Genomic DNA, 15,508 nt, shown 5'->3' on the forward strand with positions numbered 1-15,508 from the left:
GATGTTTTATCTACTTGTTTGATCTGTTGTAGAGAGTGGAATGTTGAGGTCTCTATATCACTGTGGATTTGTCTGTTTCTTTTTCAGTTCTTTAAGTTTTTGCTTCATGTATTATAAAGCTCTATTGTTAGGCCCATTTACCTTCAGGATAGTTACATTTTCTTGGTGAATTACAATTTTATCCTTATATAATACTAATGTGTGTTATATGAAATCTATTTTATCTGATACCAATAGTCACTGCAATTTTCCTTTGATTAATGTTTCCATGATATAATTGTTTCAGTCTTTTCAGTCTTTTTACTTTTAACTTAACTGTGTCATTATATTTCATTATAACTATGAAGCATATAGTCAGGTCTTTCAAGCTGATAATCTTTTCTGTCTTTTAATTGGTGTGTGTGTGTGTGTGTGTGTGTGTGTAGCTTGCATTTAATGTGATTATTGACATGGTTGGATTAAAAACATTTTGCTACTTGTCTTCTATATATTCCATCTGTCTTGTTCTTTTCCTCTGCTTTAAAATTTATTTTGTATGTTTTGTTATTCCATTTTACCTTCACTATTGGGTTATTATTTATACTTATTTTTAAAAGTTATTAGTAATTACTCCCCAAATTGTCATAAACATTTTAATTACAATCTACCTTCAAGATTTTAGTGATATAATTGTATACTATACTTTTAGTGTAAGAACTAAACAACAACTCCCCATTCATCCCTGTCACCCTTCTTGCTATTGATGTTATATGTTACACTTTTATATATGCTATCAGTATATAATACATCACTACTATTTTTACTTTAGGCCAGTGGTTGGCAAACTCTGGCCTTCAGGCCAAATCCTGAATATTAATTGGTTTTACAAATAGAATATTATTGTAACACAACCATGCCTATTTGTTTATGTATTGCCAATGGTTGCTTATATACTACCACAGCAGAGTTGAATGGTTGTGACAGAAACCGTATAGTCCAAAAAGCCTAAAATATTTACTATCTGTCTTTAATAGAAGTGTGCCAAACCCTGCCTTAGGCAATTATCTTTTATAGTCACTACAAACAAGAAAAGATTAAATTAATATTTACTTTCTTTTATATCGCTTATAGCATTCTCCATTTCTTTTGTGGATTCAAGTATCTTTCTGTTATGTCATACTTGAAAAACTTCCTTTAATATTTCTTGCAGTGCAAATCTGCTGATAATGAATTTGTCAGTTTTTATTTGTCTGGATAAAAGTCTGTGTCTCTTAATTTTTACAAGTTATTTCTACTTTGTATAAAATCCTGGGTTGATGTTTTTCTTATTTCAGTGCTTTAAAGATGTCACTTACATACTTTTAAACAAGAAGTCCAAAATATTTTCTTACTTTTGTTACTCTATATGTAATTTGCTTTTTTTTTTTTTTTTTTGCTTTGGTCACCTTAAATTTTTTCTCCTTATCTTCGTTTTTCAAAAGCCTGACTGTGATATACATAGAAGTTTATCGTTTGTTTGATTTGCTTGTTTGTTTATGGGTATATTTGTGTACATGTCATTTCTCTGGTGTTTTCTGAGCTTCTTGGATTGGTGTTTTGAAATTTAATATTTTTGGAAAATCTTAGGCCGTTATCTCTTCAAATATCTATTCTGTCTTTTTCTTTCTTCTGAGATTCAAATAACACATATATTTAATTTGGTATTGTGTCACAGCTTTTGAATGCTCTCGTATGCATTTTCATTTTTCTTTGTGTCTTTTTTTTTTCTTTTTTTCTTTGTGTTTCAGTTTGGGTAATTTCTATTAGCTTATCTTCAAGTTCACTGATTACTTCATTGATGGTATCATAACTATTAATGATCTTGTCAAAGGCATTCTTCCTCTCTTACTGTGTTTTACATTCCTAGGATTTGTATTTGGTCATTTCCAATAGTTTCTATCTCTGCTAAAAATCTCCATCTGGTCATGCAAGTCATCCACATTTTCCATTAGAGTCTTAAGTATATTCTGTTTCTAACAGGTCCAACATTTGGGTCTTATATTAACCTGGTTCTCTTAACTGCTTTTTTCCCCTCTTTTCTCTTGACTGTTCATCTTAGTCTTCATCTTCTTTGTGTAGTGTGTAGGATAGTAGAATATAACAAAAATAGTACCTATGCCTGGAAGTGGGCATTCCTCTTTTCCTACTACACCTTTAAATTGAGTCAATCTAGTCAGTAACAGATCTGGGTTTGAGTTTTGTTGTTACTATGGCTGCCTGGAGTGCATCACCAGTTTCAAATAACTCTAACATTCATTTCTACTCATAGTGGGGTTTGGGTGTCTGGAGACTGTTCTCTACTCTCCGCTTAAGGCTTTTTTGGGGAGCTTCTACCAAAGAGAGGTTTACTGTTCATGTTTTTATGCCTCCTCCAGTGGTAGGCTGCTGTTAATAGTTTCCTACTATTTACTGGACCTGTAGGAATAGAGACATTTTCTGTTGTCCTATTTTTAACCTCGATCTTAGGCAAAATCTATATTCTTGGGTCTTGAGGATGAGGCTTTTCAGTGGTCCTGTCCTTCTCTTAGCAATAGAGGATCAGAGAATCTCTAATGATCTGATCCCAGGAAGCTTCTCTGTACCTCTCTTATTTCTATCTTCTAGTTGCAATGAGTCTCCATCTATGCCCTGAAGGCAATAGAGTCTGCAGTTTTTGTTCTATAGGGAAGAGGATCCAAGTGGTGTGTCTTTAGTGATGGCTACTCCCCTCCCATAGGGTTGAATCACCAAAGGACACTTTCTCCAGATTCCCACTTTCTTCCCAATCTTCCTCATGAGCCTCTGTGAGGATGAAGAAAAGTCTGTTAGCGAATGCAGCCTACTTTTGAGCTTAGGCCTTTCAGTAGCTCTGTACTTTCATACTAGTCCCCCTTGACCTTCAGTAAGTCATTGAATATTTTTGGCTGAATTATTATTACCAGCTTATATGAGGCCTGACATCTCTTCCTTCTGTGGAGGGAAGCTCTTTTCCATGAAGGCATTTGCCTTTTCTTAGGTTTCAGGCTAGTTGATTCCTCTGAGACTTCTGTTCTCAGATTAAAGAAATGTTTATGGTTTGATATATTCAGCATTTTCTTGAGTTTATAGTGGGAGTAATAGTCTTTGCATTTTTGTATATCCTAAACTGGAGCTGAAATTTCTGTTACAAATATATTTCTAGTGTATAATTTGTTACTTCAGTTTTTGTGGTATCTTGTACTTACAGAATATTTTTTTTATTTTAGTGTAGTCAAATTTATTAATATTTCCTTTATGTACTGTGCTTTTGAAGTCAGGTTGATAAATCTTTTATACTCCATTGTTCTTAAATATACTTTTTTCATGAATGGATAAAAATAAGGCCATTGGGCAGAATCTCCTCAAATTTCTGTTAATGCTTTTCAGATCATACCTCATTTTCTCTTCACCCCCAACTTCCTCCCATTATAGCAGATTACATCATCTAGATTTTTTTCTTGCCCAACAATAATATCTTTTTCTCCTTAATCTTCAATTTAAGATTGAAAATTTAATTGAAAATTTAAAAAAAAAAGTATTTTTCCTTCCTTTGTTTCTGAAGGACAACTTCACTAGGTAGAGAATTCTTGGTTAACAGTTATTTCCTTTCAAAATTTTGAATATATCATCACATTCTCTCCTGGCCTGAAAAATTTCTGTTGAGAAATCTGCTTATAGTCTTTAGGGGTTCCCTTGTATGTAACTTCTCTCTTTTCTCTTGCTGCTCTTAAAATTCTTCCATTGTTTTTCACTTCTGACTATTTAATTATATAGTCAGTATCTCAGTGTAGCCCTATTTAAATTCAGCTCTTTAGGATCTTTTGGGCCTCATGGATCTATGTGTCCATTTATCTCTCCAGGTTCAGGGATTTTTTTTTTCAACCCTTGCTACTTTAAATATACTTTCTGTCCGTTTTTCTTTCTCTTTTCTTTCTGGCATTCTCATAATGCAAATATTGTTTCTTTTCATTTTGTATTATAATTTCTGCAAGCTTTCTTCACCCTTTTTCATTCTTTTTTTTTTCCTTTTTCCTCCTCTGACTCGGTAATTTTCAATGTCTTATTGTTCAGGTGAGTGATTCCCCACCCCCCCCCCCAATGGTGAAGTCTTCTTTTAAAACTCTCTACTGAGTTCTTCAGTTCAGTTATTATATTTTTCAACTCTAGATTTCTATTTTATTGCTTTTTGATGGTTTCTATTTCCTTATCAAACTTCTTGTTTTGTTCATGCATTGTTTTCCTAATTTTATTTAGTTATATGTCTGTTTTCTTGTAATTCACTAAACTTCCTTAGATAATTCTGAATTCTTTGACACCTCACAGATCTCCATATATTTAGTGTCAGTTATTAGAACTTTAGAACTTTATTAATTTCCTTTGGTGTCATATTTGCCTGGTGTGTGTGTGTGTGTGTGTGTGTGTGTGTGTGTATCCTTGTGTCCTTATTAATTCTACCTGTTTGAGTAATGGCCTCCTTTTCTAGACTTTACAAGTTTTCTTTGGTAGAGACAGCTCTTCAATAGTCAGCTAAGTTTGGGTTTCTGGGTGTGTATCTGATAATGTCCTTGAGCAGGTGGGGCCTGTCACTATGGCCTATTTTTGAGCAAGGCTGCTGTTCCAGGTCTAAAGGGATGGCAGGGAGTGGGAGTTGTGCCACTGGCTGAGAACAGTTAAATAGTTTTATGGGCCTGGTTCCCTACCCTAGTGAAGCTATAGGATGGGCTCTATGCTTGCCCAGATTCTCTGATGAGGCTTACTAGATGATCAGGACTGGGTACAGTATTTGGTAATAGAGCTATGAATTAATTTCCCTGTCCTTGCAGAGCAGTAGGATGGGACTCAGGACCTGTACAGTTTGTTATTTGGTGACTTTAATCAAACCAGAGTGTGCACCGAATTCCCTGGTTGGGTGAGGTAACTGGTTTTGCTCTGCAGATGTGGGGAGTCACAGGCTGTGCTCTCTGTTCAAATGCCAATGCCACGAATGTAGGGCTGTTGAATAGGCTGTGCAGCTTTCTATATGCTCTGGTTAGGTTCCTTGGTTGGGCAGGATGAAAGTTGTATTCAGGGGTGAGGAGGTTACAAATTATATTCTCTGCCCTGGAGCAGTGGGAGAAGCTGCTCTAGCCATAAAGCTTTTTGTTTGTTGTATTAACTCAAGACAACCCCCACTCTAAGTTTCCTGATTAAACATGGCCACTAGATTTGCCTGCCCACCTCTCAGTTTCCTGGGGTTGCCAACCCATCAGGTGAGATGGAGCTGGAAAACACTCTCCTCAGTATATCTCAGCTCCCTTGCCTAGGCAGTAGGGGGAGGGACTTTCAGTTTCCCAAACAGGCTTTCTGGTGGAGAAGAACTGGAGCTACCCTCAGCCTTGTCTATGAATTAATCCTCTTGTCTCTGTGCAGCACTGGAACACTCCACAGGTGGTACTGGCTTTGTTCTGGGGGTGATCTCTGTCTGCCTCTGAGCTGAGTACCACAAGTCTTCAAAGCTCCCAGGAGTTGTCATCAGAAGACACTCTTAGCTCCCTTGCCTTGGCAGAAGGAGAGGGCGCCACTGGAGGCTAGCCTCAATTTCTCAAACAGGCTCTCTGGTTGGAAAGGGGTGGGAGCTACTCAGCCTTGTAAAGTCATCTTTTAACTTAATGACCTTGTTTACTTGAGAAACATCCAGTAAGTAGAGTGATGACATTGTTCCCTCAGTTGTTCTTCTCTGCTGCTCCTCCTATCACTGTCAGTGCTTTTACCAGCTAAATTCTCTTCTTGCTCCCCTGAATGGTTTTGTGCCTTACAGTTCAGTCTTTAGTCATCCTTTTTTTTTCACTACATGTACTTGGTTTCAATGACTTCGTTTGACTTTGACTTCAACCATTAGCCAATGATTTACAAAAAAATACTTTTCCAGCCTTAGTATCTCTCCTGAAATCTAGACCCATGTGTTTAACTGTTTCTGAATATTTGAAGACATTTCAAAAACAACATGGTTAGAACTAAACTCATCATCCTTGACTAAAATCCCTCTTTCTTTATATTCCAGATAGTTTAGTGGTCCATATTTACTGACTTTCACCTGAAATTCCTGACTTTCATTATCTCAATTCTAAATTGCAGCTAATTCCATCATTAAGTCTAGGTAACTTCATTTAATAAATGGCCCTTTACCCCATTTAATAACTTGTTTTGGAATCCAGATTCTCTTCTCTAGTCATCTGCTTCTGTTTTGACTTAGATCCTCTTTATTATTTTATTTTCCTTGAATATTAAAATAACCTCCAAACAAGTTAGTTTCTTTATTAAGTTGTCAACTTCTAGTATGTTCTCTACTTTGACACCCAGTAAACTTTCTAAAAATCAAATATAGTTATGTCACTCTCTTACAATAGGTACATTTAATGTCGCTTCTTTCTGCTCTGAGAATTAGGTTTAGTATCTCTAGCTGACTTTTTAAAATATATTTGTGGTATGTAAAAATTTAAATCTATTCTTGTGCATGATCTGCAAACCAAAAAATTTCCAATAGACACAGAAAAGGAACTACTATATTTAACCATAACCATAGGTAAATGCTGTATTTACCAGCTAGAAAATGTAGTGGTTTTCTAGAGCTTTTCTATTAATATAACTGATTCCTTCTGAGGCATATGCCTTGTTAATAGGTATCAAATCTGAAATTTCTCCTCAAATGAAACAAGATAGAATAAAAATGAATAGAGTCATAAGAGGTTGTTATATGATCTTTGTCTTATGTATTTGACTTTATTCTCTTGAAATTGAATTTATTTTTAAGTTTTGAATGGGTGATATGCCTAAAATGGGACCATATTAGTAATATTTATAGGCCTCTTCAGTCTTCTCCACTCACCCAAAGGTACACATTCACCCACACTCAGAGTTGACATTTATTTTATTAATTATTCACTGTTAGTGTGCTGAGTTGTTAGTTTGTTAAGATTTATCCGTATTGCTTATTTAGGCCTCCTCTTTAATTTTTACGACAGCTGATCAAGATTAGAGGTTGAGTTTTTGGTGAAGAACTACAGTGAAGTTAACAAAGTTCTTGTACCCAAGTCCCACATGCATGGTAGTCTTCCACAGATATGACCCCACTCATGCTAATGAAATTGTCATAGGTTCATGATAGAATGTGGTCCAATGAATATATGTGTGTCCTTATCAGAAGAGACATCTAAATTTAAATAGTTAAAAAAATAGAAAGCATTATCTTAATTCAAAATATAATTTTTAACTTGAAGAATTTGGTCTAATTGATAGTGCAATTGCCCTTTACTCCTGGCCTTCATTCCTGGTTGTATCCTGAGGAACCAATGCGTACTTATATACAACTTTATTAGAATATTTTTTAAAGATTCAAGATGCTTTCAGAATTTAATTTTTACCAGATGATCTTTAAAAACCAGAGCTGAATTACAAATGAAACTGCTTTGTTAAAACAACAAAGACTAAGGCTGTGGATTTGTGAAGTTGGAGACGAAATCATTATTCTAAACCAAACTTGATTGTCACTATCGCTTTAAACAACATTGGACAGACATTTAAAGATTTTTTATACATTTTAATTCAGGTGGTAACTTGATTTAAAACAACATTGATTTTTTTTTGCCTAATTCATTCTTGGTCATGTATATCAGGCTAAATATCAGAATGAATTTGAAACTATTTGTGGCTATTTGCATAATAGGGTATTAAATTCTTGGAAAGGTTTTCTTTCCCCCATGCTGATTTTCATGATTTTGTTGTTACTTTCATTTCCCTTTGAGCTTTAGCTTTGTAGAGTTATTATTCATTTTTTTCACCATAGACCCTGATCATTAACCATTAAAACTTTATCAGGCAGAGAAGCAAGACTCCATGGGTAATGATGAGGTTGGAAACTCCCTTGTACTACTTGTTGGCTCTTGGCTCATACTGGAAGAAGAGTGCCATGCCAAATTGTCTTTACATGCTCATGAATAATGTTCTAACAAGGGTGGATGGAGAGATGAGCGTAAAGGGTAGATCTAATGGAAGGAATGATAGTAATATTCACCTTAGCAAAACATGCTAATGCCTTGACAAGATGCTCTTGCTGCTAAATTAGATGCATATTAGGTTAGCAGCAGCCCCTATTGCTATCTACTGTTTTACAGAATGACCTAGAAGAGAAGAATACACATTTCAGGATTTAGAAATCCCTCTTATGAACATAAAATAATTGCATAGAGAATACCCACTTAACTTAGAGTTCATGAGGCATAAATTAGATGGATAGATCTTGAAAATAAAGGTGAGATAGGCAGGAAGTTGTAGTTTCTACCTACCTTCAATTCTTAGCTTTATACTGAACTCTGAAGTAACTAAGATTTTTGCTGTTGCTGTTTCCTAAATGCAGAATTTCAGAGGATATCAGGCCTTTAGTGTGAAGATACATCTATATTAAACCAGGAATCACTGGCAGTGACATTTGGACGTGAAAATTTAGAGGACTAAACAACTGTGAAGGTTGATCATGGAAATCAAAGAGGAAGGGGCATCAGAAGAAGGCCAGCACTTTCTTCCCACACCCCAGGCAAATGATACTGGGGACTTCCAGTTCACAAGTAAGTATATGTGTTCCCCTCTCTGTAATTCTCTGAAAATGTAAATTGAGTCAACTAAGCATACATTCATATGTATTCACAGAAACCTGGGTTCTAACAAATGGCATGAAATTAACTATTTTTTTGTTTGCACCATTTATTTTGTCCTAGTGAGTCTGTGATGTGATTCTGATCCTTTACCTTGAGTGAGACAGATGATAGTCTATGAAATGGACTATGAAATATAGTCTATGAAATATCAAATAGTAGAATCAAAGTTCTTGAATGTATATTAAGACATTAATAAATACTTTTTTAAGACACTAATAAATACTTTTTAAGTACACCTCCTCTTTAGCATTTATGTAATCTCATGTGGAATTATTTTTTAGAATATAGAAATGTTCTCTTTAAAATCAAAGTCATTTAAGTTGAAAGCATAATGGTTACCCTAGACAGGTAGATTGTCACTGCTATACTCAAGAACACTAAGTCACATAAATAGAGCAAATATGGAGATGTGGCCAAGATTTGCATTTAGACATTACAGTTGTTATTTGTGCTACTCAAGTCATTAAAATCATTGGAAGAATTGTATGTTTTCTATTATGCTTCAAATTGTAGAGTTTAGGTTTTATTGTTTAGCATGAATTGTGCCTTTTCTTTTCAAGAGTCCTGTTGGCCATTTATTTATCGCTTTCAAATATATGTCAAATTAAATGAGAGTATTTAATTTACACCATAAAAATAAACTTTAAAGGGTAGCTTGGGTGTCTCAGTCAGTTAAGCGTCCAACTCTTGATTTTTGGCTGAGGTCATGATCTCAAGTTTCATATGTTTGATCTCCACATTGGGCTCCGTGCTGACAGAGTGAAGCCAGCCTGGGGTTCTCTCTTTCCCTCTCTTTCTCTGCTCCTCCCCCACTGGTGCACGTGTGTGCATACATGCTTTCTCTCAAAAATGAATAATAAACATTTAAAAACATAAAAAATAATCTAAAGAAAACAGTATTGGTTGAATATGTTTTCTAGAAATTTGTTTGTCAAAGCTTACAGCAGTTACTAATAGTCTTTAAAAAAATCTATATTATTTGAAATGAACAGAGATCTACCCAATGATTACAAGTCTCATCCCTCTGGAAAGTCTGATATTTTTAATCATAGTATTGTGAAATGTCAACAGGAGAAAAAATAAATGGCTACTAAGCAAAAAGAAAGAAGAAAAAAGTTAACCCTGTAAATAAAAAACAAATAGATTTTATACAAAGAAATGGTACTAACAATATATTAGTGATCCAATATTATTAAATTTAAATTGTATTTGGTAAATGCACCAGTAGAAATAAATAAGAAAATGATTTTACATTTATTTAGATTTAGAAATAAATAAGAAAATGATTCTTACATTTATTACCAAATAGTTTACTTTTTCATTAATTTTAGTTTCACTTCTTTGGCAACCCATGAGTTGTAATAAGTGGTATCCAAGTCCTCATCCAGTCTTTTTTAAAAAGACCCAAGCTGTGCGTGGTCGTCGGGTATCCATGTTATCACATTATACCACATTATCACCTTCCAGTCGGATCTCGCTGCCTTCTAACCCTTACATGTTCCCATTTCCTTACTTTTGTTCTCAGACATTCCCTCCACTTCATTCTAAGCCATGTTGTTAGATTTCTTAAAAATCATAAAAAGGAATAGAAACATTTATCAGGACATTGATTTGAGCTATCTATAAGTTGACAGAATAACCACCACCATAATGTCCTTCATAACCTTACAAGAGATATCTCTTTAATTAATAACTTACTCTTTACAGCAGGCTGGAATGGTTTGAAAGAAAAATCTATATAGGAGAGTACTTGGGTGAGGTCATCTTTTTTGAAAGTTTTGCCTCTGTCTACATTCATCTAAAAGAAACTAACAATGAAAAAATACATTTTAAATTGCAAAGCTTACAAAAACAATATTTTTTGAGTTTCTTTAGAGCCTTAGAGCTAAGGAGATCAGTCAAGTCTTTAGTCACATTTAGTTCTGCTACAAATATTATGTCCTGCCCTGAGAACTGATGGCTTATCAGTCTGGACAATTAACTGAGTTAATTTGTTCTGCCAAATAATATATTTATACATCCTGGGTAGGGTGAAGCACTGTAATATGTATTTATATATCTTTGATAATGAGTTAAATATCTTTAATCTGAATTCTTACCCATTATTGTTAGGTATTCAGAAGACTCCAAATGAACCACAGTTGGAATTCATCCTTGGTAAGGAATTCTATCTTACTTATACTGATAAATATAATAGTAATTGCATATATAGCATACAGCCTTAGGTTGCTTATATCATTATATAATTTACAAACTTTTACAAACATTGTTCTATAAAAGAAATTTCACTCTTTAAGGTGTTACTTTGAGGTAGATGGCAGGATGGGTGAAATAGGTAAAGGAGATTAAAAGTACAGTTATCATGATGGGCACTGAGAAATGCTATGAAATTGTTGAATTATTATATTCTACACGTGAAACTAATACAAGTTGTTTTTGTTGTACTTCAGTTTAAAAAGTAATAACAAAGCTGGGGGGGGGGGAGTTCATTCTATATGGTGTTACTTTCCCCAATTTATAAGTAAAGAATCTGAGCTTATGGTTCTGAAATATTTTGTAAGCTCACTGATATCTTTACATTGTATTTGTGATGAGGTTTTATAGAATCACACATACATGTGTTCAATTTCATATACAGAGACAAGATAGGTAAACCTTTATTAATATACATGTTTTATAAATGTATGGAAAAATTGAAATATACACATTTATTATCTATAGTAGTTTTTAGTGAAGTCTCAATTATTCCAGGATTATATATTTTCATTAATGAAATAGGTTTCAAATTTATATCCTTTGCTCAAAACATTACATTTTGAAGTATAACTTACTGAGATAACATTGTGTGTGTATGTGTGTGTATATATATATATTTATAATATATATAAAATATATTAATGTATATTAAATATATATTATAAATATATAATATATAAATAAATATATAATAATAATTTATATATTTATAATATATATAAAAATATATAATATATAAATATATTTATAAAATATATAAAAATATATATATTTAATTTTGTTTGTTTTTCTCTTTAATAGAGCTTATTTTTAGAGCATTTTTAGGTTCACAGCAAAATTGAACAGAAACTACAGAGATTTTACATTTATTACAATTGTTGAACTTACACTGATAAATCGTTACCACTCTAAGTCCATAGTTTACATTTGGGTTCATTCTGGGTTTTGTTATATTCTATGCGTTTGAATAATATATAATGACATATATCGATCATTAAAGTATCAAACAGAATATCTTCATTACCCTAAAAATCCTGTGTGCTCAGTCTATTCATCCCTCTCTCACCTAACCTGCGGCAACTACTGATATTTTTTTACTGTCTCCCTAGTTTTATCTTTTCCAGAATGTCATGTAGTTAGAATCATGCAGTATGTAACCCTTTCATACTAGCTTCTTTCACTTAGTAATATTCATTTAAGTTCCCTCTAGGTCTTTTCATGGCTTAATAGCTCATTTTTTAGCAGTAAATATCATTCCAATGTTTGGATATACCACAGTTCATATGTCCACTCACTTACTAAGGGATTTCTTGGTCACTTCCAAGTTTTGACAATTATGGATAAAGCTGTATGCAAGTTTTTATGAGGACGTAAGTTTTCAATGCCTTTGGGTAAATAGGAGGGAACATATTGTTATTTGGCAAGAGTATGTTTAGTTTTATAAGAAATTGCCAAACTGTCTTGCAAAGTGGCTATATTATTGTGCATTCCTGCCAACAATGCCTAAGTGTTTCTGTTACTCCTCATCCTCACAAGCATTTAGTATTGTCAGTGTTCTGGATTTTGGTATAATTCATTTCTTAAACATTTCATTTTTGTTACAAATGTAGCTAAAAGGTGCTGTAAGTTAAGGATTCTAGTTTTTTATTTTCCCAGGTATTGAGAAACAGAAATGTGAAAACTCAAGAAACTTCTGTGGTAACACCCAAAAAGTTATACTTTTTTTTTTTCTTTTTTCTAGAGAGTTCTCAGATAGTGTCAGATATAGAAAGAACTTGTATCGGAAAAGGAGCTGAGTAGCAAAATAAGCCTAGGTACCTCTTGACTCACTGTAACTCTTGCTACTTGAGCCTTTATCTATTCATCTTTCATTTTTAAGAGAAGAAATTCATTTTTTTAACTTTTTTTAGTAGGATTTCAAAGAGTTAAGATGTGTTAGAAAATAACTTAATGTATTTATTTCTTGATTATTATTTTTAGAAGTAATGTTGAGGCCATTACTTTTATTTGTTTATTTATTTTTTGGGGAGAGAGTGTGTGCACAGAAGTGGGGGAGGGGCAGAGAGAGAAAAGGTGAGAGAGACAATTCCAAGCAGGCTCTGCAGTTTCAGCTCAGAGCCCAATGTGGGGTTTGAACCCACAAACAGCAAGTTGGAGCTGAAGTTGGAAGCTTCACCGACTGAGCTGCCCAGGCACCCCTAATTTAGTGTATTTAAAGATACAGATAAATCCTTCTTATTTTCATCTTGTGAAATCTGAAGGAGGCAGAGACAATTGTAGGAGAGGCTGTTAGTCAAACATGGAGACCAAGTTTCAAGAGACAGGATGCCTGGGCCAAATATGTCTCTTCTATTTCAAATAAAGTTATCTGTCTTGTTCAAAGACCTCGGTATATTTTTTTTGTTTTGAAAGCCCAAATTCAGTAGCAATGCTGTTGTCACCTATTTTTCTGTCTTTGTATCATAGATCTAAGAGATGAGCAGCTGTGAGAATTTATTCATAATAATATTCCTCCCACTAAAAAAAACTTCAATTTTATTTTTTCATATTTACTTAAAAGACACACTAGAATTCTTAACAACAGATCATTTGATTTTATCATGTGGCAAAAAAATGCCTTACAAGTAAATAAGGTTATTGAGAGTCTTCAGGAAATTGTGTTGTTGATCCTAGAAGATATATTCCCCAAACTATTTGTTATGCTTTTGAGCACATGAAAGCCCTCAATTGTACTATTTAAAAAAAAAAAAGAAAAAAGAAAAAAAACACTTTTAAAAACTACTCTTTCAAGGACATTATAATTAAATCCGTATAGGCTTTACTATATATTTTGGCTTTTTTTTTTTTTTTTTAGTTTTTTTAAATCCCACAAATTCTTTAACACTTCATCTGCTAACTAGTTAACTTCATAATTAATAATGAAAGAATAATCATTTCCTAAATATTTTTATCATTATTTAAGAATGCATATTTATTTAATAAAAAAGCAACGCATTTTAATACAAAAAACATTCTTTAAAAAAAAAAAGAAATAAAGCAAGAGGCTTTTTTTCCACCTAATTTTTCAATGAAATTTTTGATATTTGATTCCTGATTCTTTACTAAAGTATTCAAATAAATTGAAAATTCCAATAGCCTTGCCTTTAAATTGGGGAAATAGCTATACTAATTTTGCTAGGTGTCATAATGCTTTGTATAAGTTATTTTCCATTAAGGATTGTTTCTGCCTTGTCTGTACGCCATTATGAAATCATTATATCTTGCTGAAGTTCTCTACATCTTTATTCAAGTAAATGAGGTAGGAGATTCTTAGTCAATTGAGCAAACTAATTGGTTAAAAATGTCTTGATAGCACAAGATCAGCATTTACTGAAAAATGAGTATCTCAAGACCATTACCAACTATACTTCTACTGGTTTATTGAATCTAAATTATATAACTCATCCCTTACAACTGAAAGTCTGCATCCGTGTTTTTATCATTGTTTCTTTTAAGTGTCTTGATTCCTTTTTATTTCCACAAAGAGAAATAATGAAAAACTGAAGAGAATAAAGATTTTCTTAAAGTTTAATAATTTTAATTTTTAAACAAATTTTTATTTTTATTTTTGTGCTTAGGTTAGCATTTAAGAAGAGAGATCATTTCTTTTTTTAATATTTTTTTTAATGTTTATTTATTTTTGAGACAGAGAGAGACAAAGCATGAACGGGGGAGGGTCAGAGAGAGGGAGACACAGAATCTGAAACAGGCTCCAGGCTCTGAGCTGTCAGCACAGAGCCCGATGTGGGGCTCGAACTCAAGGACCGGGAGATCATGACCTGAGCCAAAGTCAGCCGCTTAACCGACTGAGCCACCCAGGCGCCCCATGAGAGAGATCATTTCTTAAAATCTGGGTGCATTTCTTTTGAAACCATTGTGGAAAATATAGAGAGAAGACTAATCTTGCCTGAAACATAAAGGAACTTTCTATTAACTATTTATTAAGTTTGTGCTCTTAATTATGCTCGTAATGTTTATATATTTTCATTTACTAGATCCAAAGTCAATAGAATACTTATGAGTATGTTTTCATATTTTTATGTGGATACTACATATCATAAATCCAAAACAATAGGCACTAATTTATACTACATATTTTGATATACATTAATATATATTAATGGCATGAGATGGCACGTGTGTGTGTGCATGTACTCCTTCTTTATTTGACACTGTGAAGTTATATTCTTAAAATAATTTATACCTTGGTGCCTGATACCTAATGGAGGCCAATGACCAGATATAGGGCACATCGAAAGACACGTTTTAGGCATGGCAACAACCTCGGTGTCAATTATGATAGGAATGTAAAGATACGGATGCTGGAGTGAAAGCTCTAACAATACAAATCATTCTTTCATCCATTTTGTATTGGGAGCATAGCAAACTTGTAAGTAAATAATTTCAGGTAGTGTTAAGTTCTATGTATACAGTAAATAGAACAACTATATAGAATATGTCTGGGGGAGAGGTAATTGACTTGCGGAATGGAGGGACTATTTTAGATA

At 33.3% G+C, this 15,508-nt stretch overlaps 1 protein-coding gene across 1 annotated transcript in view; it reads left to right on the forward strand.

Moving 5' to 3' along the window:
* The window catches only part of INPP4B (inositol polyphosphate-4-phosphatase type II B), a 758,464-nt gene that overhangs the window by 384,369 nt on the left and 358,587 nt on the right, over positions 1–15,508 (forward strand). The window contains 2 exon segments of the mRNA XM_019420351.2: positions 8,408–8,615; positions 10,818–10,862. Coding sequence (XP_019275896.2) covers positions 8,525–8,615; positions 10,818–10,862 — 136 coding nt within the window. The 5' untranslated portion in view covers positions 8,408–8,524.

The sequence above is a fragment of the Panthera pardus genome, unplaced genomic scaffold, assembly GCF_024362965.1.
Source record: "Panthera pardus isolate Hobbes unplaced genomic scaffold, ASM2436296v1 HiC_scaffold_13, whole genome shotgun sequence".
NCBI lineage: Eukaryota > Metazoa > Chordata > Mammalia > Carnivora > Felidae > Panthera > Panthera pardus.